General features: G+C 57.5%; 1 protein-coding gene across 1 annotated transcript; it reads right to left on the minus strand.

Moving 5' to 3' along the window:
- Positions 1–27,821, minus strand: TMPRSS4 (transmembrane serine protease 4; the record flags this gene model as incomplete). Its single annotated transcript, XM_080640575.1, is given in 13 exon segments — positions 1–102; positions 150–290; positions 292–300; positions 2,555–2,697; positions 2,871–2,969; positions 3,940–4,106; positions 5,237–5,396; positions 7,353–7,393; positions 14,489–14,590; positions 17,903–18,032; positions 19,126–19,278; positions 23,989–24,123; positions 27,731–27,821. Coding segments are annotated over 13 exon segments (1,473 nt in total).
- Positions 27,822–27,897: the final 76 nt, after the last annotated feature.

Consider the following 27,897-nt stretch of genomic DNA (forward strand, 5'->3'; position numbering starts at 1 on the left):
CTAAGGACCCTCAGCCCTCAATGAGGGGAAGCCCAGGCTGTACTCACTGGTGGGGACAACACTGGGGGTGTGGAAGCTGCCTCCGTGCCATCTGGATGGAGCCTGAGAGCAGAGGAGGAGGGAGGGTGCGCCAGGCAGGCCCCACTCACCTTGCGGACTCTGTGGATCCAGTTGAGATAGGCTGCGACCTTGGTGTACACTCCCGGAGTGCTTGGGCCCCCACAGCCGCGGCCCCAGCTCACGGTGCCCACGATGTGCCACAGGTCAGAGTGATGCATCAGGGGCCCCCCCGCTGTCTCCCTGGGAGAGGGCAGAGCAGGGGCTGCTGGGTAGGCAGGCGGGCAGGGTGGAGGGTGGGCAGTCCCAGTCCTCCCCTCCCTGTGCCCCCCCCACCTGCCGTGGCCGCCCGCCCGGTGCTGGCGGTGCCCTGCCTCTCTCTGCTCGCACTGTCCCTGTTTCCTGGAGTGTCCTTCTCTTTGGGGGCAAAAGAGTTCAGTTGGAGTCACGTGAGTTGGGGGTGTGCCAGGGCCCCCTCCTGCGGAGATCCAGGCCTCACAGCAGCAGGTGAAGGCGCTAAGGGGTCCTGCAGCAAAGAAACGGCTTGTCTTCCTTTTGTACAGCATTTCTCAAAGTACTGAACCGGCAGCACAGCTAGTTCACGTTAGCATATTCTAGGCCAGTGGCCGGCAAACTCCTTAGTCAACAGAGCCAAATATCAACAGTACAATGATTGAAATTTCTTTTGAGAGCCAAATTTTTTAAACTTAAACTTCTTCTAACGCCACTTCTTCAAAATAGACTCGCCCAGGCCGTGGTATTTTGTGGAAGAGCCACACTCAAGGGGCCAAAGAGCCACATGTGGCTCGCGAGCCGCAGTTTGCCAACCATGGTTCTAGGCCATTGGATTCAACCCATGAAAAGAGCAAAGATCCCTGCCTTCGGGTAGCTTAGAATCAAATGGAGAGAAGGGAGGGGAGGGGAGGGAGGTGGAGGGGAGGGAGGGGAGGGGGAGAGGGAGAGAGCGAGGGCGAGGGCGAGGGCGAGGGAGGGGGAGGGGGAGAGGGAGAGGGAGAGGGAGAGGGAGAGGGCGAGGGGAGCACACAGACAGACAAGAATGTCAGAGAATAAGAAGTGCACTTACTTGGGTGTCCGCCTTTTCAGTTCCTATAACCCTTGAGGCCTCTTCCTTCAAAACCCAATAACTTGGTGGCCAAACTGCTGTTCACGCCCCCACCCCCACTGTGTACCTCCCAAGGAAAGACACTGTCCCCAAAGCCCAGCACTCACCTGGTTAAGAGGTGACTGAGAGGCACCTCTCGAGTGAGAGAACTGAGTAGTAAGGATGGGGTGGGTAGGGTGGGGGTTTATTTATTTACATATTTATGTATTTATTTATTACTAGTGGCCCTGTGCATGAAATTCGTGCGGCGGGGGGGGGGGGGGGGGCGGTGTCCCTCAGCCTGGCCTGCAACCTCTCCAATCTGGGACCCCTTGGGGGATGTCCCTATGGGATCGGGCCTAAATCAGCAGTCAGACATCCCTCTTGCAATCCGGGGACCGCTGGCTCCTTACTGCTCACCTGCCTGCTGGCCCCACCCCTAACCACTCTGCCTGCCGGCCTGCTTGCTCCTGACTCCCTCCCCCCACCCCCAGCCTTCTCGCCCCCAACTGCCCTCCCCCCCCCCCATGCTGGCCTGCTGGCCCCCAACTGCCCCCCCCCACTGGCCTGATCACCCCCAACTGCCCTCCTTGGCCAGCCTCATGGCCCCCAACTGCCCTCCCCAGCCAGTCTCCTGGTCTAATTAGCATATTACCCTTTTATTAGTATAGATTATTTTAAAATCCTCACCTGAGGATATTGTTCCATTGATTTTTAGGGAGAGTGGAAGAGAGAGGGAAAGACAGAGAGAAACATCGATGTGAGAGAGACATTGATTGTTTGCCTCCTGCACGAGCCCTGACCAGGGGCTGGGCCGAGGAGGAGCCTGCAACCTAGGTACATGCCCTTGACTAGACTCGAACCTGGGACCCTTTGGTCCACAGGTCGACGCTCTATCCACTGAGACACACCAGCCAGGGCAGGGTTAGGGGTTTTAATGAGGGGGTCTCAGAAGAGCATCTGGGGGTGGGAAATGAGAGCATGGCCTGGGGTTGGGCCCTGCGGGGAGGGCGGGGACACGGCACCTGGGCCCACCCAGCACGAGGGGGGCTTTCGAGTGCAGTGCAGTAGTTGAGGACAGGACAGAGAAACCGGACGGAATTCCTGCCCTCAGGGGCTCATACTCTGTAGAAGATGCGACGTAAGGGTGGGTGGGCGGGTGTGAAATACAGATCCACTTAACATCCTTCTGCTCATCTCCATCCATCTGTCTATCCACCCCGGTGTCATTCTCCGACTGTCACCTCTCTACCTGCTTCTCTCCCTTCTTTCCGTCCGCACATGTTGAGGCCTTCCATGTGGAGACTTCCCGTTGGCACTCCGCCCCTGGGTTTCTGTGTCTCTCTAGGACCCACGTTCCTACCCATGGGATTCCCTCTGCTCCGCGAGGCTCACTTGGCAGGTATCCACGCCGCCCTGCAGGACGCCAGAGCACAGCATCTCCGTGGTGACCTCCCCCTGGTACGCGTCCTCAGCGTTGCACTGCGCCCTGTCAATGACCTGGACCAATGCCTGCAGCAGCTTGTCAGACATCTTCCCTGGAGGCGGAGACACACCCACTTCCTCATCCTTGTTTTGGCCCCCAGCTCAGGTAATGCCCCAGGTCACCGGCACCTGGGCCTCCAGGATGGGCCTTTCTGAAGGGTGGCCCTCCTTCCCACCCCCTCTGAACACTGCCCCCTCGGCCTGTGGGCCCGAGCCCAGGACTCACCTGCACCCTGTTCTGTAAAGCCCCATCCGATAACCCACAGCAGGGTGGCCGGAGGGAGCTCCTCGTCTGAGAAGGGCAGGCAGATGGGCCTGACAAGGTCTGCGGGGAGCAGAGATGAAGGGGGAGCCTGGGTGCAGGGGGCCCTGGGGTTAAGCCTCCATAACACACAGTCCACACGATGTTAATAGAAGTGGAAGGAGAAAATGGGTTCTATAGTCAAATAAGTTTAGAAAATGTAGATTAAACACAATAAAACAAATTATTTAAAAAATGTCTCCTATCTTTAGTATACTAAAGTGCTCCAAAAAGAGCTAAAGTATAAAAATGTTTCCCAAACTTATTTGAGAAGGAACCCTTTTCCCCAAGGAACCCGTTTCCTGTGGAACCAACAGTTGGCAATGCTGATTTAAATACTGCCCTATAGCCCGGCCGGTGTGGCTCAGTGGTTGAGTGTTGACTTATGTACCAGGAGGTTAGGGTTCGATTCCTGGTCAGGGCACATGCCCGGGTTGCAGGCTCAATCCCCAGTGTGGGCCTGCAGGAGGCAGCCAATCAATTATTCTCTCTCATCATTGATGTTTCTCTCTCTCCCCCTCTCCCTTCCTCTCTAAAATCAGTAAGTATATATTAAAGCAAATGAAATACCATCCTACATAAGCATGAGTCATACCACGGAACTGTGCCAGCTTCTGTGGCAGCCTTGCCAGCGGTGAGCTCTCTGCCCTGCAGGAGAGCAAATGGACACAAAGACCCCTTGGCAGGGATGGTGGGAAGCTCTTGGCATCGGCTGGGGGTGGAGGATGGACTATGACCTCACACCTCCATGACTGGAGGACCCTGTGACCCTCACTTAAGGTGCTGCATCCAGAGCGCTGGTGGGGGACAGTGGGTGTCCGCTGGCCTCACCTGAGCCTCCCGATGTCCAGGATGTGAGGCTGACAGATTTGCTGGAAGCAGATGGGTAGCTGGGGCCTTAGAGAAGTGACGAGCTCAAGGCCACGAAGCGAGCGAGGGGCAGAGTGGGAATGTGACCAGAGCTAAGGGCTCTGCCCCAGGTGCCACCACTCACCTGAGAGTGTGAGTGGGTCCTGCAGCTTCACCAGAGCGATGTCCTTCTCTTTGGGGGACATGGTGTTGTGCTCGGTGACGAAGATCTTGGCCACAGGCAGGGCTGGGAAGCTGCGCAGTGTGTCTGAGCTGACCCTCACCTTCCAGCCGGGCACATCGAGATACTTCCTGGGGCAGAGCCAAGCAGGAGGAGGCTTTGCCAACAGCGGTCCCCAGGGTCCTGCGGTAGGCGGGGGGGGGGGGGGGGGGGCCTGCCTCAGGAGGTAAGGATGGTGCAGGCAGGGGTGCTGGAGAAGGGACGGCCTGAGGAATCCCCGACCACAGGCCAAATTCTAAAGGGGATCTGATCCTTTCCCCAGTGAAATCTGCCCAGTGAACTTCTAACTGGAGGGCTGGGGAGGGCTGCTCTCCAGGCCTAGCGCTGGGCCTTTCCCAGTGCTTCTCCTTATACTGCCCTCATGGTACCCGCACTGGGGGCAGTTACTAGTACTTATGTACGTGACTCTTCCTTCTGACACCAGACACAGCTTAGGGATGGTTCCCAGGAGAGGTCTACAGCTTCTGTCAGATTCTCAAAACAGGTTAAGAAATTGGCCTTGCCCTCAGTGGATAGAGCGTCGGACTGCACGTGCCCAGGTTGTGGGCTCGATCCCCAGTGTGGGGCGTGCAGGAGGCAGCTGATCAATGATTCTCTCTCATCATTGACATTTCTCTCTCTTTCTCTTCCTTCCTCTCTGAATCAGTAATATACAGTATATGAAGAATCACTGGCCTAGACTGTGAGTTCCTCTAAGGCAGTAATGGGGCTAATGCCCATGGACACACAGTGTATCGTTTGGCATCTTGTAGGAACTCCTCAGATGCAGAATGAATGAATGAATGAATGAATGAAGTAAAGGCCTGGGGGTGGGCCTCCCCCAGAGGATGGGCAGGCCCGGGCTGGCCTGGGAGGAAATTTATGCTTGTTGGCTTGTTAAGTTTCTGAACGCAGCGAGTGGAGGGGCAGGGAAGAGGAGAGAAGAGGGAGAGGGTTCCCGCTCCAGGCAGGTGGGAGGAGCCTTTGTGGGGTGCATGACAGGGCAGGCTGAGGACATGGGTTTCTGATGCTTCTCAGCCGGTCAAGCTCGGTGACCCCCACCCACTGCTCAGACCGTGTTTAACAAAGGACCTTATGTCCTGCATCTCACGGGGTGGGTGGCCACACCTAGGATATAGTCTTTCAGGGCAGAGGAAGGGGGCTGGGCCCTCAGGCCGTCCGTGGCTCTGCCTCCCACAGGCCTGCAGGTGGCTGGGCTTACTTGAAGCAGTGGGCCGCGGTGAGGACCCAGTGAGGGTCCAGGATGCTCCCGCCGCAGATGTGCTGCTGGTGGTATTGGATGCTGACCTGCCACGGCCAGGACTCCACGGAGGCCTTCTGCCCGCCCACCACACGCAGGGTCTTCAGGCTGTCCCTGCAGGCTGGCTCGGGAGAGAGAGCAGGGCCAGGCTCAGAGAGCGCTGCCTCTCCTTGGCGGCTATGGGAGCGGCTGGGTGGCCCAGCGTGGTGGGGAGGGCCAGGCCCACTCTCAGGCTCTTGGGGTGCTATGGGTGCCCCAGAGCAGGGCTCCCCAAGCCCCTCGCCTCTTTGTCAGTGTTGGATGCGCTTGGCGTTACTGTGAACACGGGCTGTTTATGACCTTAAAACGAACGGGGTGTGGAACTAGGTGTCCTGCCCAGGTGGGATCCCCACACCCCTTCCACTGAGTCCCAGGAAACAGCCGTCCCTGGCCGGTAGATGGGGAAGCCGGAAGTGGGAAGAAAGTTTCAAAAATGGGCTCTTCCCACCCTAAGCACACCTTCTCCAAGTCCCTCCCCCTCTGAGCGAGTCTCCCACATAATGCCTCGCCCCTCTCACATCCCACCTCCTGGCTTTCCTAGGGGACCCTCGCCCCCTCCCCGGCCCCCCATGCCTGTTCTCAGCCTCTTCAGTCCCGTGTCACTCCACGCGGCCTCTCCCCACGCGCCTCTCCCCACGGGGTCTCTCCCCACGGTGCCTCTCCCCACGTGGCTCCCCCCACGGGGCATCTCCCCAAGCGGCTCCCCCCACGGGGCATCTCCCCACGCGCCTCTCCCCACGCGGCCTCTCCCCACGCGCCTCTCCCCACGGGGTCTCTCCCCACGGTGCCTCTCCCCACGTGGCTCCCCCCACGGGGCATCTCCCCAAGCGGCTCCCCCCACGGGGCATCTCCCCACGCGCCTCTCCCCACGGGGCATCTCCCCACGCGGCTCCCCCCACGGGGCATCTCCCCACGGGGCCTCTCCCCACGGGGCCTCTCTCAACAGGGCCTCTCCCCACGCGCCTCTCCCTATGGGGCCTCTCCCCAAGCGGCCTCTCCCCACACGCCTCTCCCCACACGGCTCTCACCCCGGGGCCTCACCCCACGGGGCCTCTCCCCACGTGCCTCTCCCCACGCGCCTCTCCCCACACGGCTCTTCCCATGTGGCTCTCCCCATGTGGCTCTCCCCATGTGGCTCTCCCCATGTGGCTCTCCCCACACCACTCTCCCCACGGGGCCTCTCCCACGGGGCCTCTCCCCATGCACCTCTCCCCACACGCCTCTCTCCACACGCCTCTCCCCACGCAGCCTCTCCCCACACGCTGCTCCCCATGCACCTCTCCCCACGGGGCCTCTCCCTACACGGCTCTCACAGACAGGCCACTGCCCTCCTGGGCTCGCTGGCCAGGGACTCCCCAAACCCCATCGCCCTCCAAACAGCGCTGTCTGCCTGCCCCTGAGCCAGGCAAAGCCCCGGTCCCTTTGTTTGCGGGGCAGGGTTTCAGCTCCTCTGGCAGCGCTGCTGCCCTACCCTACAGAAGTCAAGTTATCAAGTGCTCATCTGGCTGCTCGGAAGTCCCTGAGCAGTCAGTCCTCCTGGTCTGTTCAAGGCAGGCCCTGCCTGCGCCACTAGCTCCTCCCCATTTTCCAAATCATGGGCTCGCTCAGCCCATGTACAGGAGTGCCTGCGGTGCCTCAGGGAGCTGAGAAGGGAGTGATGGACAGACAGACAGACGTGTCCCTGCCCTCTGGGTGCCACCTCCTGGCCACTCGTTCCCGGGAGTTTCCTCCGGGAGGTCAGGTCTGTGGCTGCCCGGCCTGGCCAGCCTTTCCTTGCCATTAGGTTTCGTAAGCGAGACCTCGGGCTCCTCAAGGGAGGGTGAGTGACTGAAGTCTTTGTGTCTTCAGTGCATTGAGCTGGGACGGGCTGTGTGGACAGGAGGGGAGTCTCCATGCTCACCACTTGCAGGAGCGTTGCCTACCCTCCCCAAGCCCAGAGAAGAGGCTGGGACAGACCAGACGGAGACTCCGAGTCTAAGAGGTTTAGGACTAGCATGAGGCCCCCCTTCGTGCCCATGCCCTTGCCAGGGGTACTCACCCAGGCAGCTCAGGGAGACCAGGGAGCCTGAGAGGCAGGGCCTGCGGGAGACAGGGCCTGCTGTCTGCCTGCTGTTGGCCTGCTGTCTGTCTGCTGTCTGCCTGCTGTCAGCCTGCTGTCTGCCTTCTGTAGGCTTGCTGTCTGCCTACTGTCTGTCTGCTGTCTGCCTGCTGTCTGTCTGCTGTCTGCCAGCTGTCTGCCTGCTGTCAGCCTGCTGTCTACCTGCTGTCTGCATGCTGTGTACCTGCTGTGTGCCTGCTATGTGCTTGCTGTGTGCCTGCTGTCTGCCTGCTGTGTACCTGCTGTGTGCCTGCTGTGTGCCTGCTGTCTGCTGCTGTGTACCTGCTGTGTGCCTGCTGTGTGCTTGCTGTCTGCCTGCTGTGTGCCTGCTGTGTGCCTGCTGTGTACCAGCTGTGTGCCTGCTGTGTACCTGCTGTGTACCTGCTGTGTGCTTGCTGTGTGCCTGCTGCCTGCCTGCTGTCTGCCTGCTGTGTACCTGCTGTGTGCCTGCTATCTGCCTGCTGTCTACCTGCTGTCTGCCTGCTGTGTACCTGCTGTGTGCCTGCGGCGTGCCTGCTATCTGCCTGCTGTCTACCAGCTGTCTGCATGCTGTGTACCTGCTGTGTGCCTGCTGTGTGTATGCTGTGTGCCTGCTGTCTGCCTGCTGTGTGCCTGCTGTGTACCTGGTGTGTCCCTGCTGTGTGCCTGCTATCTGCCTGCTGTCTACCTGCTGTCTGCATGCTGTGTACCTGCTGTGAGCCTGCTGTGTGCTTGCTGTGGGCCTGCTGTCTGCCTGCTGTGTGCCTGCTGTGTGCCTGCTGCGTGCCTGCTGTGTACCTGCTGTGTGACTGCTGTGTACCTGCTATCTGCCTGCTGTGTGACTGCTGTGTACCTGCTGTGTGCCTGCTGCGTGCCTGCTATCTGCCTGCTGTCTACCTGCTGTCTGCATGCTGTGTACCTGCTGTGTGCCTGCTGTGTGCTTGCTGTGTGCCTCCTGTCTGCCTGCTGTGTGCCTGCTGTGTACCTGGTGTGTCCCTGCTGTGTGCCTGCTATCTGCCTGCTGTCTACCTGCTGTCTGCCTGCTGTGTACCTGCTGTGTGCCTGCTATCTGCCTGCTGTCTACCTGCTGTCTGCATGCTGTGTACCTGCTGTGTGCCTGCTGTGTGCTTGCTGTGTGCCTGCTGTCTGCCTGCTGTGTACCTTGTGTCCCTGCTGTGTGCCTGCTATCTGCCTGCTATCTACCTGCTGTCTGCATGCTGTGTACCTGCTGTGAGCCTTCTGTGTGCTTGCTGTGTGCCTGCTGTCTGCCTGCTGTCTGCCTGCTGTCTGCCTGCTGTCGGCCTGCTGTCTGCCTGCTGTGGGCCTGCTGTCTGCCTGCTGTGTACCTGCTGTGTGCCTGCTGTGTGCTTGCTGTGTGCCTGCTGTCTGCCTGCTGTGTGCCTGCTGTGTGCCTGCTGTCTGCCTGCTGTGTACCTGCTGTGTGCCTGCTGTGTGCCTGCTGTGTGCCTGCTGTCTGCCTGCTGTGTACCTGCTGTGTGCCTGCTGTGTGCCTGCTGTCTGCCTGCTGTGTGCCTGCTGTGTGCCTGCTGTGTGCCTGCTGTGTGCCTGCTGTCTGCCTGCTGTTGGCTTGCTGTTTGCCTTCTGTGTACCTGCTGAGTGCCTGCTGTCTGCCTGCTGTGTACCTGCTGTGTGCCTGCTGTGTGCCTGTTGTGTACCTGCTGTGTTCCTGATGTGTGCCTGCTGTGTGCCTGCTGTGTGCCTGCTGTGTGCCTGCTGTCTGCCTGCTGTGTACCTGCTGTGTGCCTGCTGTCTGCCTGCTGTCTGCCTGCTGTTGGCTTGCTGTTTGCCTTCTGTGTACCTGCTGTGTGCCTGCTGTCTGCCTGCTGTGTACCTGCTGTGTGCCTGCTGTGTGCCTGTTGTGTACCTGCTGTGTTCCTGATGTGTGCCTGCTGTCTGCCTGCTGTGTACCTGCTGTGTGCCTGCTGTCTGCCTGCTGTGTACCTGCTGTGTGCCTGCTGTCTGCCTGCTGAATACCTGCTGTGTGACTGCTGTGTACCTGCTATCTGCCTGCTGTGTACCTGTCGGCCTGCTGTCTGTCTGCTGTCTGCCAGCTGTCTGCCTGCTGTCAGCCTGCTGTCTACCTGCTGTCTGCATGCTGTTTACCTGCTGTGTGCCTGCTATGTGCTTGCTGTGTGCCTGCTGTCTGCCTGCTGTGTACCTGCTGTGTGCCTGCTGTGTGCCTGCTATCTGCCTGCTGTCTACCTGCTGTCTGCCTGCTGTGTACCTGCTGTGTGCCTGCTGTGTGCTTGCTGTGGGCCTGCTGTCTGCCTGCTGTGTGCCTGCTGTGAGCCTGCTGTGTGCTTGCTGTGGGCCTGCTGTCTGCCTGCTGTGTGCCTGCTGTCTACCTTCTGTCTGCATGCTGTGTACCTGCTGTGTACCTGCTGTGTGCTTGCTGTGTGCCTGCTGTGTGCCTGCTGTGTGCCTGCTGTCTGCCTGCTATATGCCTGCTGTCTACCTGCTGTCTGCCTGCTGTGTACCTGCTGTGTGCCTGCTGCGTGCCTGCTATCTGCCTGCTGTCTACCTGCTGTCTGCCTGCTGTGTACCTGCTGTGTGCCTGCTATCTGCCTGCTGTCTACCTGCTGTCTGCATGCTGTGTACCTGCTGTGTGCCTGCTGTGTGCTTGCTGTGTGCCTGCTGTCTGCCTGCTGTGTACCTTGTGTCCCTGCTGTGTGCCTGCTATCTGCCTGCTGTCTACCTGCTGTCTGCATGCTGTGTACCTGCTGTGTGACTGCTGTGTACCTGCTGTGTGCCTGCTGTCTGCCTGCTGTCTGCCTGCTGTTGGCTTGCTGTTTGCCTTCTGTGTACCTGCTGAGTGCCTGCTGTCTGCCTGCTGTGTACCTGCTGTGTGCCTGCTGTGTGCCTGTTGTGTACCTGCTGTGTTCCTGATGTGTGCCTGCTGTCTGCCTGCTGTGTACCTGCTGTGTGCCTGCTGTCTGCCTGCTGTGTACCTGCTGTGTGCCTGCTGTCTGCCTGCTGAATACCTGCTGTGTGACTGCTGTGTACCTGCTATCTGCCTGCTGTGTACCTGTCGGCCTGCTGTCTGTCTGCTGTCTGCCAGCTGTCTGCCTGCTGTCAGCCTGCTGTCTACCTGCTGTCTGCATGCTGTTTACCTGCTGTGTGCCTGCTATGTGCTTGCTGTGTGCCTGCTGTCTGCCTGCTGTGTACCTGCTGTGTGCCTGCTGTGTGCCTGCTATCTGCCTGCTGTCTACCTGCTGTCTGCCTGCTGTGTACCTGCTGTGTGCCTGCTGTGTGCTTGCTGTGGGCCTGCTGTCTGCCTGCTGTGTGCCTGCTGTGAGCCTGCTGTGTGCTTGCTGTGGGCCTGCTGTCTGCCTGCTGTGTGCCTGCTGTCTACCTTCTGTCTGCATGCTGTGTACCTGCTGTGTACCTGCTGTGTGCTTGCTGTGTGCCTGCTGTGTGCCTGCTGTGTGCCTGCTGTCTGCCTGCTATATGCCTGCTGTCTACCTGCTGTCTGCCTGCTGTGTACCTGCTGTGTGCCTGCTGCGTGCCTGCTATCTGCCTGCTGTCTACCTGCTGTCTGCCTGCTGTGTACCTGCTGTGTGCCTGCTATCTGCCTGCTGTCTACCTGCTGTCTGCATGCTGTGTACCTGCTGTGTGCCTGCTGTGTGCTTGCTGTGTGCCTGCTGTCTGCCTGCTGTGTACCTTGTGTCCCTGCTGTGTGCCTGCTATCTGCCTGCTGTCTACCTGCTGTCTGCATGCTGTGTACCTGCTGTGTGACTGCTGTGTACCTGCTATCTGCCTGCTGTGTGACTGCTGTGTACCTGCTATCTGCCTGCTGTGTACCTGTCGGCCGGCTGTGTGCCTGCTGTCTGTCTGCTGTCTGCCTGCTGTTGGCCTGCTGTGTACCTGCTGTGTGCCTGCTGTGTGCCTGCTGTGTGCCTGCTGTCTGCCAGCTGTCTGCCTGCTGTCGGCCTGCTGTCTACCTGCTGTCTGCATGCTGTGTACCTGCTGTGTGCCTGCTATGTGCTTGCTGTGTGCCTGCTGTCTGCCTGATGTGTACCTGCTGTGTGCCTGCTGTGTGCCTGCTGTGTACCTGCTGTGTGCCTGCTGTGTGCCTGCTATCTGCCTGCTGTCTACCTTCTGTCTGCATGCTGTGTACCTGCTGTGTACCTGCTGTGTGCTTGCTGTGTGCCTGCTGTGTGCCTGCTGTGTACCTGCTGTGTGCCTGCTGTCTGCCTGCTATATGCCTGCTGTCTACCTGCTGTCTGCCTGCTGTGTACCTGCTGTGTGCCTGCTGCGTGCCTGCTATCTGCCTGCTGTTTACCTGCTGTCTGCATGCTGTGTACCTGCTGTGTGCCTGCTGTGTGCTTGCTGTGTGCCTCCTGTCTGCCTGCTGTGTGCCTGCTGTGTACCTGGTGTGTCCCTGCTGTGTGCCTGCTATCTGCCTGCTGTCTACCTGCTGTCTGCCTGCTGTGTACCTGCTGTGTGCCTGCTATCTGCCTGCTGTCTACCTGCTGTCTGCATGCTGTGTACCTGCTGTGAGCCTTCTGTGTGCTTGCTGTGTGCCTGCTGTCTGCCTGCTGTCGGCCTGCTGTCTGCCTGCTGTGGGCCTGCTGTCTGCCTGCTGTGTACCTGCTGTGTGCCTGCTGTGTGCTTGCTGTGTGCCTGCTGTCTGCCTGCTATGTGCCTGCTGTGTGCCTGATGTGTGCCTGCTGTCTGCCTGCTGTGTACCTGCTGTGTGCCTCCTGTGTGCCTGCTGTGTGCCTGCTGTCTGCCTGCTGTGTACCTGCTGTGTGCCTGATGTGTGCCTGCTGTCTGCCTGCTGTGTACCTGCTGTGTGCCTGCTGTGTGCCTGCTGTCTGCCTGCTGTGTACCTGCTGTGTGCCTGCTGTCTGCCTGCTGTGTGCCTGCTGTGTGCCTGCTGTCTGCCTGCTGTTGGCTTGCTGTTTGCCTTCTGTGTACCTGCTGAGTTCCTGCTGTCTGCCTGCTGTGTACCTGCTGTGTGCCTGCTGTGTGCCTGTTGTGTACCTGCTGTGTTCCTGATGTGTGCCTGCTGTGTGCCTGCTGTGTGCCTGCTGTCTGCCTGCTGCTGGCTTGCTGCCTGCCTGCTGTCTGCCTGCTGTGTACCTGCTGTGTGCCTGCTGTCTGCCTGCTGTGTACCTGCTGTGTGCCTGCTGTGTGCCTGCTGAATACCTGCTGTGTGACTGCTGTGTACCTGCTATCTGCCTGCTGTGTACCTGTCGGCCTGCTGTCTGCCTGCTGTCTGTCTGCTGTCTGCCTGCTGTCGGCCTGTTGTCTGCGTGCTGTCGGCCTGCTGTCTGCCTGCGGTCCGTCTGCTGTCTGCCTGCTGTCTGCGTCGGCCTGCTGTCTGCCTGCTGTCCGTCTGCTGTCTGCCTGCTGTTGGCCTGCTGTCTGCCTGCTGTGTACCTGCTGTGTGCCTGATGTGTGCCTGCTGTCTGCCTGCTGTGTACCTGCTGTGTGCCTGCTGTGTGCCTGCTGTGTGCCTGCTGTGTGCCTGCTGTCTGCCTGCTGTTGGCTTGCTGTCTGCCTGCTTTGTACCTGCTGTGTGCCTGCTGTGTGTCTGCTGTGTACCTGTTGTGTGCCTGCTGTGTGCCTGCTGTGTACCTGCTGTGTGCCTGCTGTGTGCCTGCTGTGTGCCCGCTGTCTGCCTGCTGTGTGCCTGCTGTCTGCCTGCTGTCTGCCTGCTGTTGGCTTGCTGTCTGCCTGCTGTGTACCTGCTGTGTGCCTGCTGTGTGCCTGCTATCTGCCTGCTGTGTACCTGTTGTCTGCATGCTGTGTACCTGTTGTGTGCCTGCTATGTATCTGCTGTGTGCCTGCTATCTGCCTACTGTGTACCTGCTGTGTGCCTGCTGTTGGCCTGCTGTCTGTCTGCTGTCGGCCTGCTGTCTGCCTGCTGTCTGTCTGTTGTCTGCCTGCTGTCGGCCTGCTGTCTGCCTGCTGTCCGTCTGCTGTCTGCCTGCTCTTGGCCTGCTTTTCTGTCTGCTGTCTGCCTGCTGTTGGCCTGCTTGTCTGTCTGCTGTCTGCCTGCTGTCGGCCTGCTGTCTGCGTCTGTTCTGCTGGGAGGCGGGCCCTGGGCCTCCTGGATGCCGGCTCAAGTTCCCTCCCAGCCTGGGATGCTGGACTCTGCCGGGGGCTCCATGGAAGCTGCACTGTCCTCGGTTCAGTTTGAGTTAATCTGATTGGACTCGACAGCCCCAGTGACAAGCGTCCAGGACCTGCTGGGCCCCCGGCAGAGTCCATGCGGCTCTCGGCCGCTGTGAGGAGGAAGCACAGCCGGAACAGCACCTGCTGCACGGCACCCTAGCGCGAGAAGAAGGACGGGATGGCGAGGGAATCCGGACAATGACCACCCTGCTCCCAGGCTGTCCTTTGCAAGATGTGCTCCTCGATAAATAAAAGCACGGGCAGCGAGCCTGGACGCTGAGCAGCCAGCAGCCTCTTGGAGCTGCCTGCTGCCCTGGAGGCTCTGTCAGATGTGACTCTGACTCAAGGTTAGGCGTGGGGACCGGCCTCTGCGGGGTCTGCTGCGGGTTGGGGGTGTGGACGGCCTACGCTGGCCTGTGCATGAGGGGAAGGCCCATGGCCTGGCCAATAGGAGGAAGCATCGGCAATGGGAAGAGAGATGGTTTTACTCATCGGCTGATGGGAAGGCCACCAAGGTGTGGACACGTACTCTGTCCAGCTGTCCATAGAATTAAAAAAGTCAAGCCTGACCGGTGAGGCTCAGTGGTTGAGTGTCGACCTATGAACCAGGAGGTCACGTTCGATTTCTGGTCAGGGCACATGCCTGGGTTGTGGGCTTGATCCCCATGTGGGGTGAGGGGCATGTAGGAGGCAGCTGGTCAATGATTCTCATTATTGATGTTTCTCTCTCTCTCCCTCTCCCTTCCTCTCTGAAATCAATAAAAACATATTTAAAAAAACAAAATAACAAGAGAGTCAACACGGACAATCTCAGAACTGTGGCTCTCCCGCCCTCGCTCTCTGCCATCTTCCTGTTGTGGTGCACACCCCTCGCCGCGTCTGCCTGGGGAGGGCCGTGCAGCCCTGATGCACCTCGGGTGTGAGGGGCAGGGGTCGGGCGGCCACTCACTCGCCCGCTGGGGCTCTGCACCTGGAGCTCCTGGCTGGCCGCTGTGATGACAACCACGTCCAGCTCTTGGTCTGGACGGATCTCCACGGCTTGGAAGGTGGGTTGGCTGCTCACGTCGGCGGGAGAGAGAGATGTGAGTTAGGGCAGGAGTTTAGAACCTGAGAGTGGGACCAGCCCCCATTCAGGAGAGAGGGTGACGGAGACTGCGCCGTGGGCGCCGCATTGGACAGGTGGCCTTGGTCCGCGCGGGTGGTCCTGAGGGAGTCTCCGGCATCCCAGGACCCCGCTCCAGGTGCAGTGCTGTGGTGGCCTCGCCTTCCCGGGCAGGGAGACAGTACCGGACCAGAGCTTTGGAGAAATGTTAGGGACACCTTCCTAACTCCCAGCTCTGTCCCTATCCCCAGTGTCCCAGCAGCTTCTCCTGTTCACAGTGAGGGGACAGGAGACCAAGGGGCCCAGCAGGACCCAGGGCAGCTGCCCACCTGGCAGGGATGGGTGTGGATACTGGGGTCCCTAAGGCACCTCATCTGCAGTTGGTGGTGGAGGTACATTTACAGCCCCTGGAGCATAGGACAGAGCACACTGGCCTTCACACGAGTCCAGGCAGCATTGCTCTCCTGGAGCCCTCTCCTTTCTCTCTGCGAACCCACATTTCTTCTTTCAAACCCTGGGCTTAAGTTGTCCTCCTCCAGGACTGCTTCCCTGATGACTCCCATCTTTCCCTTTGTTTCTTTCTTTTCTTTTTTAAAATATATTTTTATTGATTTCAGAGAGGAAGGGAGAGGAAGAGAGATAGAAACACAAATGATGAGAGAGAATCATTGATCGTCTGCCTCCAGCACGTCCCACACTGGGGATCGAGCCTGCAATCTGAGCATGTGCCCTGACTGGGAATTGAACCCGGGACCCTTCAGTTGGCAGGCTGACGCTCTATCCACTGAGCCACACCAGCCAGGGCTTTCCCATTGTTTCTTCACTCCTCGTATCCTTCCCCATACAGTCAGGCCAGCACAAGCTCTGCCCGCAGTGACCAGACCAACCCCGGCTCTGGCTGACCGGCACATCCTCCCAGTCCCAGCCGGGAACCTGGCTCTGGCTCTGATGCCGCCTCCGGGAGGACTGGCGTCCGCAGGGCTTTGTGGTAAAGCCCTCAAGACTGAGGTGCCTGTCCCCGGCTGGGAGTACGACGTGGGCAGGCCCCGCCCTTCCCAGGCCTCCCTGAGCCTCCTTTCTCCTCTGCAAGGTGAGGGGGGTAGATGGTCTCTAGAGCCCCTCTCGCTTCTCACCATGCAGGGCTTTGTGGTCTTGGGACAGGCAGGACCTCCTGTCCAGGCGGAAAAAGAAATGTAGAGGAATCTGAGACCCGGAAGCAGGGACAAGGGTGGCAACGGACAGTCCCAGGAAAGGACAGTTTATGAATTGCATCCTGGCAACCATTCAGACCGGCTTTGGCTTTGTAGAGCTCAAGAGCAGGTGGTTTGGAGCTGGACAGGGAGCTTCTGGGAGCCTACTCCCTGAGGGCATTTCAGGATGCCCTGTTCCTAGCCAAGTGCAGCCTGCTGGGGCCGGGCTGCGGGGGAGCAGGGAGAAGAGCAGGGCAGAGCCAGCCTTCCCAGCATCCTCAAAATGACAGAAAGGACAGTGGTGAGCTGCCCTCTCCAGAGGAGCTGGGAGTCACCCCCCTGGGGTCAAGACCAGCAGAAGCCTGGCACCCAGAGAGCGGGGCAGGCTGGTCTGATGGGTTAGGAAAGGCTGCCTGGAGCAGCCATTGAAAAGGAACCGTGAGGCTGCTTGAGGGACAGATGGAGAGTTCTGCGGTTGATTGGTGGTGGGCCTGGCATCGATCATTCCTGCCTGTCTCTGGGGGCAGTTTCTTAGAATCAAGAAGTTGGGGTCCTGTCAGGGAGAGGCCATCCCACTTTGCAGCTGAGTGCCTGGACCTCCCGTCCCTTCCGGCTGGGCCCTTGGAGGGGCCCACTCTCCCTCCCATTATAGATGGCATGTCGGGCAGAGAAAACAGCCAGCCTGCTAGAACTCCTGTGCCCAAGAACTAGGGGCCTGGGCACAGACCCCAGCCGCTCCCTCCCAGCTACACAGGAAGTCACTACTTTCTCTAAACCTATTTCTAAAATAGATATAATGGGCCGGCCAGCGTGGCTCAGTGGTTAAGCATCAACCTATAAACCAGCCCTAGCTGGTTTGACTCAGTTTAGCATCGGCCTGCGGACTGAAGGGCCCTGGATTCGATTCCAGTCAGGGAACATGCCCAGGTTGCAGGCTTGATCCCCAGCAGGAGGGTGTGCAGGAGGCAGCCATCAATGATTCTCTCTCATCATTGATGTTTCCATCTCTCTCTCCCTCTCTGAAATCAATAAAAATATATAAATAAATAAAATAAATAAAACACATGATATTAAAAAAAAACACACAAAAAACAAACCACACAAACCTATAAACCAGGAAGTCACGGTTCGATTCCTGATCAGGGCACATGCTCAGGTTGCAGGCTCAATCCCCAGTAGGGGGCATGCAGGAAGCAGCCAATCAATGATTCTTTCTCATCATTGATGTTTCTCTCTCCCTTTCCTTCTCCCTTCCCCTCTGAAATCAATTAAAATATATTTAAAATAGATATAATACTTTTTTGGCTTTAGCCAAGATCAGATGAATATAAATATATAATGCACCCTTATTATAATTACACTAGAGGCCCGGTGCATGAATTCGTGCACGGGGTGGGTGGGGGGGTCCCTCGGCCTGGTTGGTGATAGGGCCTGTCTCGCCCAGTCCAGGGGGGAGGGACTGCAGGAGGTTGACTGTGGGAGTGCACTGACCATCAGGGTCAGCTCCTGCATTGGGTGTCTGCCCCCTGGTGGTTAGTGTGCATCATAGCGACCGGTCGACCAGTCTTTGGGTCGACGGGTAGTAAAGGTCGCTTAGGCTTCTATATATAGAGATCCTTCTTCACCACTGACCATCTGGGACTGCTTTTGAATTTGCTGAGAGAGCAGGGATTGCTGATGGAACCCCAGGGAAATGGAGTTTGTTCAAATCAAATTTGACCCAGAAGACTGCTTTTGGGGAGGGATGGTGGTGCAGGATAAGGAGTGAAGCTGGATGAAGGACAGGGGAGGCTGCCAAGGAGCTGGGGCATGTGGGTGAGACTCTCTCCCTGGCACCTCGCATTCACCCCATGAGGCTGGTACTGCTCTTCCCAGCGGCGCCGGAGCGAACCGAGGCTTTGGAGCCTGAACGAAGGCTTGTCCGTGACGTGCTGGGAGGAAGCTGTTCTGTCTGCCCCACACCTGTGCTTTCAGGAAAGGAGGAGAGAAGGAAGCAGAGGGAAAGAGGGAGGACTGCAGTGAAGGAAGGAGGTCCCCATGGGGGAGTTGACCGCCTCGGAGGCTGGGCTGGGTACCTGTGAAAGCCCATCAGTCCACAGGCGGTCTGGGCCAGGGCTCCCGTGAAGCCATCAAAGCAGGCAGAGATCCAGGTCCCCGTGGCTGGGTCCAGCAGCTGGAGGGTGGACCTGTCGCTGGAAAGGCGGGCTGCAGCGGGGAAGCTGGGTCAGCCGCGAGGGCCCACTGCCCGTTTCTCTCCGGAGACGTCGAGACTGGCCCCTTCCCTCCATCCCCCACCCCACCCTGCCCCAGAGCATCACAGACCACCAGCCCTCCAGCCTCCAGGGCGTCTCTGCATCCGCCTTTGCTTGGCTGAGCCTGTGTTGACAGTAGCTTGGGAGACCAGATGTCCTGGTCCCGTCTCCACTTTGCCTACTGCCTGGCATCGTTATTAATAGCTCCTCCTTCTGCTCTCGAAGTACCAGCTTTGATGATGTATTACATGGCCCTACCCCTGGCTCACACAGCCTGCACTGCCTGGGGAACTCCTCAATGAGGGACCTCGAGGTCCGAGAGGAGTGTGAGTAAGGACTGAAGCAGTGGAGTGGCGGGTGCCTGTAGGCATTTGACTTCTGATTTATAAAAACCCAAACACATAGGACGTCACTCAACCTGCTCCTCAAAAGCCCCATCACCACCCACCGGCATGGCTCAGGGGTTGAGCGTTGAACTATGAACTAGGAGGTCATGGTTCAATTTCTGGTTGGGATACCCAGTTGGGGCACATGCCTGGGTAGTGAGCTCAAGCCCCAGCAGGGGGTGTGCAGGAAGCAGCTGATCCATGAGTCTCTCATCATTTATGTTTCTCTCTCGCCCTGTCCCTTCCTCTCTGAAATCAATAAAAACATTACAAAACAAAAAAGCCTCAGTCACCCATATCCTGGGCTACATGTTCTCTCCAGAGCCCAGTGTGAGAAAGAACATGGGTTTCAGGTTCAAAGCGTCTCATAGCCCTTTGAAGGGCCTGACTCCGTCTTGTCACGCAGCACGCTGTAATAACATGTGTCTAGCAGACAGGAGGGTGAGTGGCCTCACAGCCGTTCTATCCTCTGGAAGAAACAGAGGAGGGCACTCCCCCAGGTCACCTGACCCAACCCCTTCCTCCGTGCCATGTGGTCCTGCTGTCAAGACCCTTAGGACAGGGATGCAAGCTGACAGGTGGCAGATGCTCCGACGCGGGCCAGTGGAGCTTGCGCCAATGTCCGCTGAGCCCTGCCCTGGCCCTCAGGCCTGGCCTCACCTGGCACTGGGGGCCCCTCGGGAAAGTTCTCCACACAGAGCCGCTCGTCGTCCCCCGAGGCGCAGTCCCGCTGGCCGTCGCACACCTGCCGCCTGGGGATGAAGTGGAGGGGCTGCCCACAGAGGAAGTAGTACTTGTCCAGGACGACCTTGACTGGAAGGCGAAGGCAGGGGGACAGACAGGGCTGAGCTCCCCTGGACATGCACTGGGTGTGGAGCCAGGCAGACCAGGTCCCAGGCCCAGTGCTGCCACGAGCGGCTGGTGTACTCGGTCCTGAGCCTCAGCTGTCTTCTCTGTAAAATCGATAACCTGGGCCAGGCCTGCAGATGGTTGAGGAGTTCAGTGAGATGCTGTGTGTGTGTGTGTGTGTGTGTGTGTGTGTGTGTGTGTGTGTGCAGGGGGGGGCGGGGGGGTGGAGAAATGTAGACAGAACCCCCTCGTCTTGCACCCCCAAGGCCGGCACAGACCTGTGAGAAAGGAGACTCGTGCCCTAGCCAGTGTTGCTCAGTGGATAGAGTGTCAGCCTGAAGAATGAAGGGTCTCGGGTTCAATTCTGGTCAAGGGCACATGCCCAGGTGTAGGCTCCTCCTCAGCCAGGGCCCTGGTTGGGGCATGTGCAGGAGGCAACCAATCGATGTGTCTCTCACATCAATATTTCTCTCTGTCTTTCCCTCTCTCTTCCACTCTCTCTAAAATCAATGAAAAATGTCCTCGGGTGAGAATTAAACAGAAAAAGGAGCCACGCTGGGCCTGGAGTCTGGAGGCCTGAGAGCTGGCTTGGCCCTGCTGTGCGACTCAAGGCCGATCGCGTATGCTCTGGGGCTCAGTGTCCCCATCTGCACAGAGAGTGGTGCACCCTCCCGGGTCATGAGAACATCTGGTGGCTGTGAGAGTGTGGCCACTGCAAATGTGGCTCTAGAAGGAGGCGCTCTGATCTGGGAAGACCCAGGAAGTTGATGTGTTTTTAATTTAATTTAATTTAATTTTATTGTCTAAGGTATTACAAATTAAAAAAGCAATCCTATTTACCATTGCAAGAAAAAAATTAAGATACCTAGGAATAAACTTAACAAAGGAGAAAAAGGACCTATACTCAGAAAATTTTAGGATGCTAAAAAAAGAGATTGAGGAAGACATGAACAAATGGAAGAATATACCATGTTCATGGATTGGTAGAATCAACATCATTAAAATGTCCATACTACCCAAAGCAATCTATAGATTCAATGCAATCCCCATTAAAATACCAATGACATACTTCAAAGACCTAGAACAAATTCTACAAAAATTCATCTGGAATAAAAAAAGACCCCGAATAGCTGCATCAATCTTGAGAAAGAAGAACAATGTTGGAGGGATCACAATACCAGATATCAAGCTATACTACAAAGCCACTGTTTTTAAAACTGCCTGGTACTGGCACAAGAACAGACATATAGACCAGTGGAACAGAACAGAGAACCCAGAAATTGACACAAGCTATTATTATAACTCAATTAATATTTGACAAAGGAGGCAAGAGCATACAATGGAGACAAGACAGTCTCCAATAAATGGTGTTGGGAAAACTGGACAGATACGTGCAAAGAAAGTGAAACTAGATCACCAACTTACACCATACACAAGGAAAACTCAAAATGGCTAAAGGACTTAAATGTAAGATGGGAAACCATAAAAATCCTAGAAGAAGCCAAAGGCAACAAAATAGCAGACATTTGTCATAGCAATATCTTTACCAATACAGCTCCTAGGGCAATGGAAACTAAGGAGAAAATAAACAAATGGGACTACATCAAAATAAAAAGCTTCTGCACAGCAAAAGAAACCATCAACAAAACAACAAGAAAGCCCACTGCATGGGAGAATATATTTGCCAATGTTCTCTCTGATAAGGGTTTAATCTCCAACATTTACAGGGAACTCATACAACTTAACAAAAGGAAGATAAACAATCCAATCAAAAAATGGGCAAAAGACCTAAATAGACACTTTTCGAAAAAGGACATATAGATGGCCAAGAGACATGAAAACATGCTCAAAGTCACTAATCATCCGAGAGATGCAAATCAAAACACCAGTGAGATACCATCTCACACCTGTCAGAAAGGCTATCATCAACAAATCAACAAACAAGTGCTGGCGAGGATGTGGAGAAAAAGGAACCCTCATGCACTGCTGGTGGGAATGCAGACTGATGCAGCCACTGTGGAAGACAGTATGGCGTTTCCTCAAAAATTTAAAAATGGAACTGCCATTTGACCCAGTGATCCCACTTGTAGGAATATGTCCTGAGGTTGATGTTTTGCGTTGTTGGTTTTGCCTTCCACCTGGTGCCGCCTGGGTCTGTGGCTCCTCTGCTGCCTGGGTGACGGGATGAGCCGCCACTTTACCTCCTTAGGGAACACCGCTCACCGCTTTTCTAACCTCCCTGCAAGCCGAGCACCTCCTGGGCCGGGGCGCTCTTCTGTAGCCCAGTGAGAACCCCCTGGCCCTGAGCAGGGGTGATAAGCCTGACGCACCCCCATTTCTCACTGCACAGAGCTTCCTGGGGTCCTCCGCAGCCCTGGCCCCAACCTCAGGAGGCAGGTGCCATGATTAACCCGCGGGGAATCAGAGAATGAGGTTAGAGAGTGAGGGTTTATTTCTCGAGGCCCCATAGCTCTTGAGGGGTAGAGTCGGGATTTCAGGGAGGGTCTGTCTGGCTTCCAAGCTCTTTGCTGCCCCTTCACGCCTCCCTGAGGGGCCGGGATGTTGCCCGCTGGCTCTGCTGCTCCTGCTCCGGGGGAAGTGAGGGAGAAGGTCCAATATGTCCTAGACATTCAGAGTTTGGTGTGTGGTCACTCTAGCCTCCTGGGCTACGCCAGGACACTGTGTCACCAGGTGAGACCCCAGAAGCCAAAAGACCAAGGGAGCCTGACCCAGGGCCCAGGGCCTGGAACGCACAGGGAGCGCCCAAGTCTCACTGTGCCCTGGGCCTGCCCCGGCTCCCAGGGGAACTGGATCTTGGCTGGCTGCCGTGGCGGGCACTTGAGCAGTGAAGGAGAGCTCATGTTAGCTTAGTCTGGACTGCCTGGGCTTAGGGTGGCTCGCCCGCGGCTCCTGAAACCACCACCTTTGGCAGGTGCACCGGCCGAGGTGAGGGCGGTCTGCCCCTCTGCCCAGCAGGACTCTTGGATCCATGGATGTCCACCCTGTGCGCCTGGGCTTCCACCATCACAGGTGGCAATGGGCTGGCTCAGGGGCCTGGGGCCTGGCTCAGTGTCCCCACGGCTGTGCCTTCTGCCTGAGCCCCGGTGCTCACAACAGAATGAGGACTTGACAGACGACCTCTGAGTGTCCTCGGTGAGGTGGTGCCAAATGCCGGTTCCTGAGGGCCCGTCCAGGCCAGCGAGCAGGTGTGTGACCTTGGTTGCTTCTATGCATGCTGCACGGTGGCCCCCGCGTGGGCACAGCCTGGTGTTTATCCAGGCACTTTTACATGCTATCTCCTCAGCTCTCTGATGCCCCTCTGAGGATGCGGGACATTCGTAGATGGGAAGATCAAGGCTAAGAGAGGCTGAGGCACTTACTCCAGGCCTCACAGGAGCAAGTGGCCATGCCAGGGCCCCGCCCAGTCTCCCGGGGCAGTGCTTTACTCCAGGGTGGCAGCTGAGCAGGAACCTGCTGTGGCTGTGGGGAGAGGAAGGCGAGGACTTCACCCTGGAATATGGGGGGGGGGGGGAAAGGGAGGGGCTGTGGGAACCCCTGCTCATTCACATTTCTCCTTGGGCTAGAGCGGCTGCCTATGACCACACAGGTCTCAGGCACTGGCCACATGAAGACAACGAAGATGTGCTAAAGGTGGGAGGGTGCTCTCTGTCTCGGGCCCCGATGCCTCCTCTTGCACCCCCCACGGGCAGATGCTCTGCTCTTCCAGCCAGCAGGCTTCTGGCCACTCAGCTTCATTGGCAGATGTGGGCTGGCAGGCGGGCTGTGTGCCTGCCCATGCAAATGGCCCACCGGAGTGGGTGTGTAACGAGTGTGCGTGTACCCTCCCTGCAGAGGAGATCATCGGTGGAGAAGCCCCCGGGACAGATGGGCTGAGTTCATGGCTTCCTTCTCTGCCTCTTTTTAAAAAAATAATCATTTCAGAGAGGCCGAGAGACAGAAACATCCAATATGAGAGAGAACCATCCATTGGCTGTCTCCTGCACCCCCCACACTGCGGATCAAGCCCACACCTGGGCCTGTGCCCTGCCTAGGAATTGAACCGTGACCTCGTGGTTCATAAGTCCATGCTCAACCCCTGAGCCACGTGGGCCGGGCTGTCCTTCCTCTCTTACAGGAGCCCCTTCAAAGCAGGGGCGGTGCCTGTGGCTACAACACATTAGCAAGACCCACCCTGACTCAGGTGGACAGATGGAAGGCGAGGGTGTCACTCAGAGGTGGGGACAGGGGAGGGGTGAGAGGGGGCTGCCACTTACTGTGGGGGTGAAGGTGGGGGTGGGGGCCGTAATGAGGAGTGAAGGTGGGGGTGGGGGCCGTAATGAGGGGTGAAGGTGGGGGTGGGGTCCGTAATGAGGGGTGAAGGTGGGGGTGGGGGCCATAATGAGGGGTGAAGGTGGGGGTGGGGGCCGTAATGAGGGGTGAAGGTGGGGGTGGGGGCTGTATGAGGGGTGAAGGTGGGGGTGGGGGCTGTATGAGGGGTGAAGGTGGGGGTGGGGGCCGTAATGAGGAGTGAAGGTGGGGGTGGGGTCCGTAATGAGGGGTGAAGGTGGGGGTGGGGGCCGTAATGAGGGGTGAAGGTGGGGGTGGGGGCTGTATGAGGGGTGAAGGTGGGGGTGGGGGCCGTAATGAGGAGTGAAGGTGGGGGGTTCCACTTACTGAGCACAGCCACGATGACAGTGATCGCCAGGCTCAGCAGTGCTGCGAGGATGGGTATCCCCACTTTCTTGAAGATCTCCAGGGGTATGCGGGGTTTGCTCAGGCGGGTCATGTCTGTGAAGCGGAGGGAACGGTCTGCGTCAGCACTGGGAGGCCTCTCATGCCGAGGCCCCAGTCTCCCTGCCCGGCTTGCGGGGAGCTGTGGTTAGCATTGGGGGGGCTACTCCCTCAGAATAGCTCAGCTTCCTCAGCACCAGCTCCATGCAGGTGCCCAGGCTTATCCACTCACAGGCCTCAGGGGAGCCCAGACCGTGGCGCTCCCCCTGCCTTACCCTTATGGGGCGCTCTAGGATGTTCCCCCTCCAGCCTGTCCTGCCTCTGTGCTGGGAGAGGCACCGTCATGCATCTTACTACCATTCATCCTCTTTCCTGACTTGTCTTTTTTGGTTAATCCTCACCCGAGGATATTTTCCATTGATTTTAGAGAGAATGGAAGGGAGAAAGAGAGACAGAGAAACATCGCTGTGAGGAAACACTGAGGTACCTGCCCTTGATCAGACTCTAACCCAGGACCCTTTGGTCCGCAGGGTGATGTTCTATCCATTATCTTTTGATTTAACCAAAAGCTCCAGGAGGGCTGGGCCTCTGTCAGTGGCTCAGGGGTTGAGTGTTGACCTATGAACCAGGAGGTCATGGTTCGATTCCAGTCAGGGCACATGCCCGGGTTGCGGGCTGGATCCCCGATAGGGGGCATGCAGGAGGCAGCCAATCAATGATTCTCTCTCATATGTTTCTATCTCTCTCCCTTTCCCTTCCTCTCTGAAATCAATAAAAATATATTTTGAAAATAACAACAAAACAAAAATACGCTCCAGCGAATGCCTCTTTGTCTCAGGAACGGCGCTTGTCTTTAAGGAGATGACAATTTGGGGGAGAGGCAGACAGAGGTACCACTGTCAGTCCTGCCCAGGGCACTGTCAAAGCGCTTAAGTGGGCCTCTGTGGGAGGAGGGCGGAGATGGGAGAGGCTCCTGCCACCGCAGCTGCACTCTCCAGCCCTGAGCCCAGCCTCTGGCTGAGCAGCGCCCCTCCTGTGGGAGCACACCTACCACCAGGGGAAGCTCCTGCCATGAGCGTCTGCCCCTGGTGGTCAGTGCGCATCATAGTGACTGGTCGACTGGTTGTTCTGGTCATTCCGGTCGCTTAGGCTTTTATGTATATACTAGAGGCCCGGTGCACAAAATTCATGCACAGGGGGAAGGAGGTGTCCCTCAGCCCAGCCTGCACCCTCTCCAATCTGGGACCCCCGAGGGATGTCCGACTGCCCGTTTAAGCCCGATCCCTGGGATCAGGCCTAAATGAGTAGTTGGACATCCCTCTCACAATCCAGGACTGCTGGCTCCCAACTGCTCACCTGCCTGCCTTCCTGATTGCCCCTAACTGCTTCTGCCTACCAGCCTGATCACCCCCTAACCACTCCCCTGCCAGCCTGATTGATGCCTAACTGCTCCCCTGCCAGCCTGTTTGCCCCTAACTGCCCTCCCCTGCAGGCCTGGTCACCCTTAACGGCCCTCCCCTGCCAGCCTGGTTCCCCCTAACTGCCCTCCCCTGCAGGCCTGGTCCCCCCCAACTGCCCTCCCCTGCAGGCCTGGGTCCCTCCCAACTGCCCTCCCTTGCAGGCCTGGTCCCTCCCAACTGCCCTCCCCTGCTGGCCATCTTGTGGTGGCCATCTTGTGTCCACATGGGGGCAGGATCTTTGACCACATGGGAGCAGCCATCTTGTGTGTTGGAGTGATGGTCAATCTGCATATTACTCTTTTATTAGATAGGATAGAGGCCTGGTGCACAGGTGGGGGCCAGCTGGTTTGCCCTGAAGGGTGTCCCGGATCAGGGTGGGGGTTCCCTTGGGGTGTGGGGAGGCCTGGGCGAGGGGCCTGTGGTGGTTTTCAGGCCGGCCACGCCCCCTGGCGACCCAAGCGAAAGCCCTGTTGTCTGGGGTTTATTTATCTTCTACAATTGAAACTTTGTAGCCTGGAGCGGAGCCAAGCCTTCTGTTTGCTCCTTGGCGGCAGCCATTTTTTTTTGGATTTGTGTATCTTCTATAATTGAAACTTTGTAGCCTTAAGCGGAGGCCTGGGCCAGCCAGGGTGTGTGGCAAGCTTGGCTTCCTCCATCACCGGGGGCAACCCTAGCCTCCTTTTTCCAGCTCCATGGCTGCTGCCATTTCTGTTTGGGTTTATGTATCTTCTATCATTGAAACTTTGTAGCCTTGAGTGGAGGCCTAGGCTGGCAAGGGCAGGCGGAAAGCTTGGCTTCCTCTATTGCAGGGGAAACCCAAGCCTCCCTCCCGCTCTCTGTGGCTGTAGCCATCTTGGTTGGGTTTATTTGCATATTCGCTCCTGATTGGCTGGTGGGCGTGGCTGGTGGGCGTGGCGGAGTGATGGTTAATTTGCATATTACTATTTTATTATATAGGATAGATTGATTTCAGATGGGAATCGAACCTGGGACCCCTTCAGTCCACAGGCCGACACTCTATCCACTGAGCCAAACCAGCCAGGGCTCTTCCTTCTGTTTCTGACAGTTTACTCCTATGGGGCTCCTATCATGGTCTGCCTGCCCCAGGACAGGTCCCTGATGCCTGGGCTCTGGCACCCCCTCCTGTGCCTCCCTCCCCACGGGCACTGGTGCAGGCTGGGCTTGTTTGGTTGACGGTCTCAGGCTCACTCAGTGGGGAGCCCTTGGCCAGCCGATGGGCTTGAGGGACACTGTTGCCTATCCGTACATGGAATCCCAAGGCCTACAACCTGAGGAAGGTGACGTTCTTTGTGACCACGATTAACTTGCAATCCGAAATAAAAATGCTGCCAGAGTGAGTGAGGTTGGTCATTTCCTTATTGGCCATGGAGTTGCTCTGCTCACTTGCTTTGCTGATCCAGTGGGCGATCGGGAGTGCGTATTGGTGGTTTAAGAAAATGGAAGGGGAACCCGGCCGGCGTGGCTCAGGGGTTGAGCATCAACCTATGAACCAGGAGGTCACAGTTCGATTCCCAGTCAGGGCACATGCCCGGGTTGTGGGCTAGATCCCCAATAGGGGGCGTGCAGGAGGCAGCCCATCAATGATTCTCTCTCATCATTGATGTTTCTACCTCTCCCTCTCCCTCTTCCTCTCTGAGATCATTAAACATATGTTAAGAAAAGGAAGAACATGGACTGGGAGGAAAATGCCCCTTAAATTGGGGAACACTCTGTCTGTTACCCAGTTTTCTCCTGAGAGTCAGTAAACAGCCATTTTCTGTTCCACCTGTGGGAGCGCGTGCAGCTGGCGTGTCCCCTGGCAGCCTGGCCAGCATGTGGGCTCCCAGGACAGGGCCTTGGCTGCCCGGTTGCCGCTGTAGCTGGGGTCCCGCCCAGAGCCCGCACATGGCAGGTGTGGGCATTGTTGGAGGCATGAGAGAACGAGTCACAGAAGGAAGGAGAGGAGGAAGCCTGCTCTCGGGGCTTCAGGTTTGCTGGTCCTTCTCCCAGAGGCCAGGCCTTCCCCTTCTAGAATGAACCCTAGCTCTCCCCATTGTTTCGTACGTGTTTGCTGCACGATGGATGGAGGGGATGGGGGTTTTCCCCCAGCATTTAGCCCTGGATGGAGATTGTGAGGGCCATGCGAGAGAGGTTTCGCACCTACCTGGGACCGGATTGAAACTCAGACGCCGAGGGAGACAAAGGAAAGCCAGACCCCAGCTTACCGAGGGGCGGGTCGCTGTTCAGGGGCCGATCACTGTTGGGGTCCTGAAATTGAAGGAAAACACGCAGTGAGTTGAGGGAGAAGCCTTTCATGTTGGGGCTGACAGGCCCTTGGTTCTGGCTTGTGTTCGCTTCTCTGCGGAAGCAAAGCTGGAAGGTCTCTGTGATA

The sequence above is a fragment of the Plecotus auritus genome, assembly GCF_963455305.1.
Source record: "Plecotus auritus genome assembly, chromosome: 9".
NCBI lineage: Eukaryota > Metazoa > Chordata > Mammalia > Chiroptera > Vespertilionidae > Plecotus > Plecotus auritus.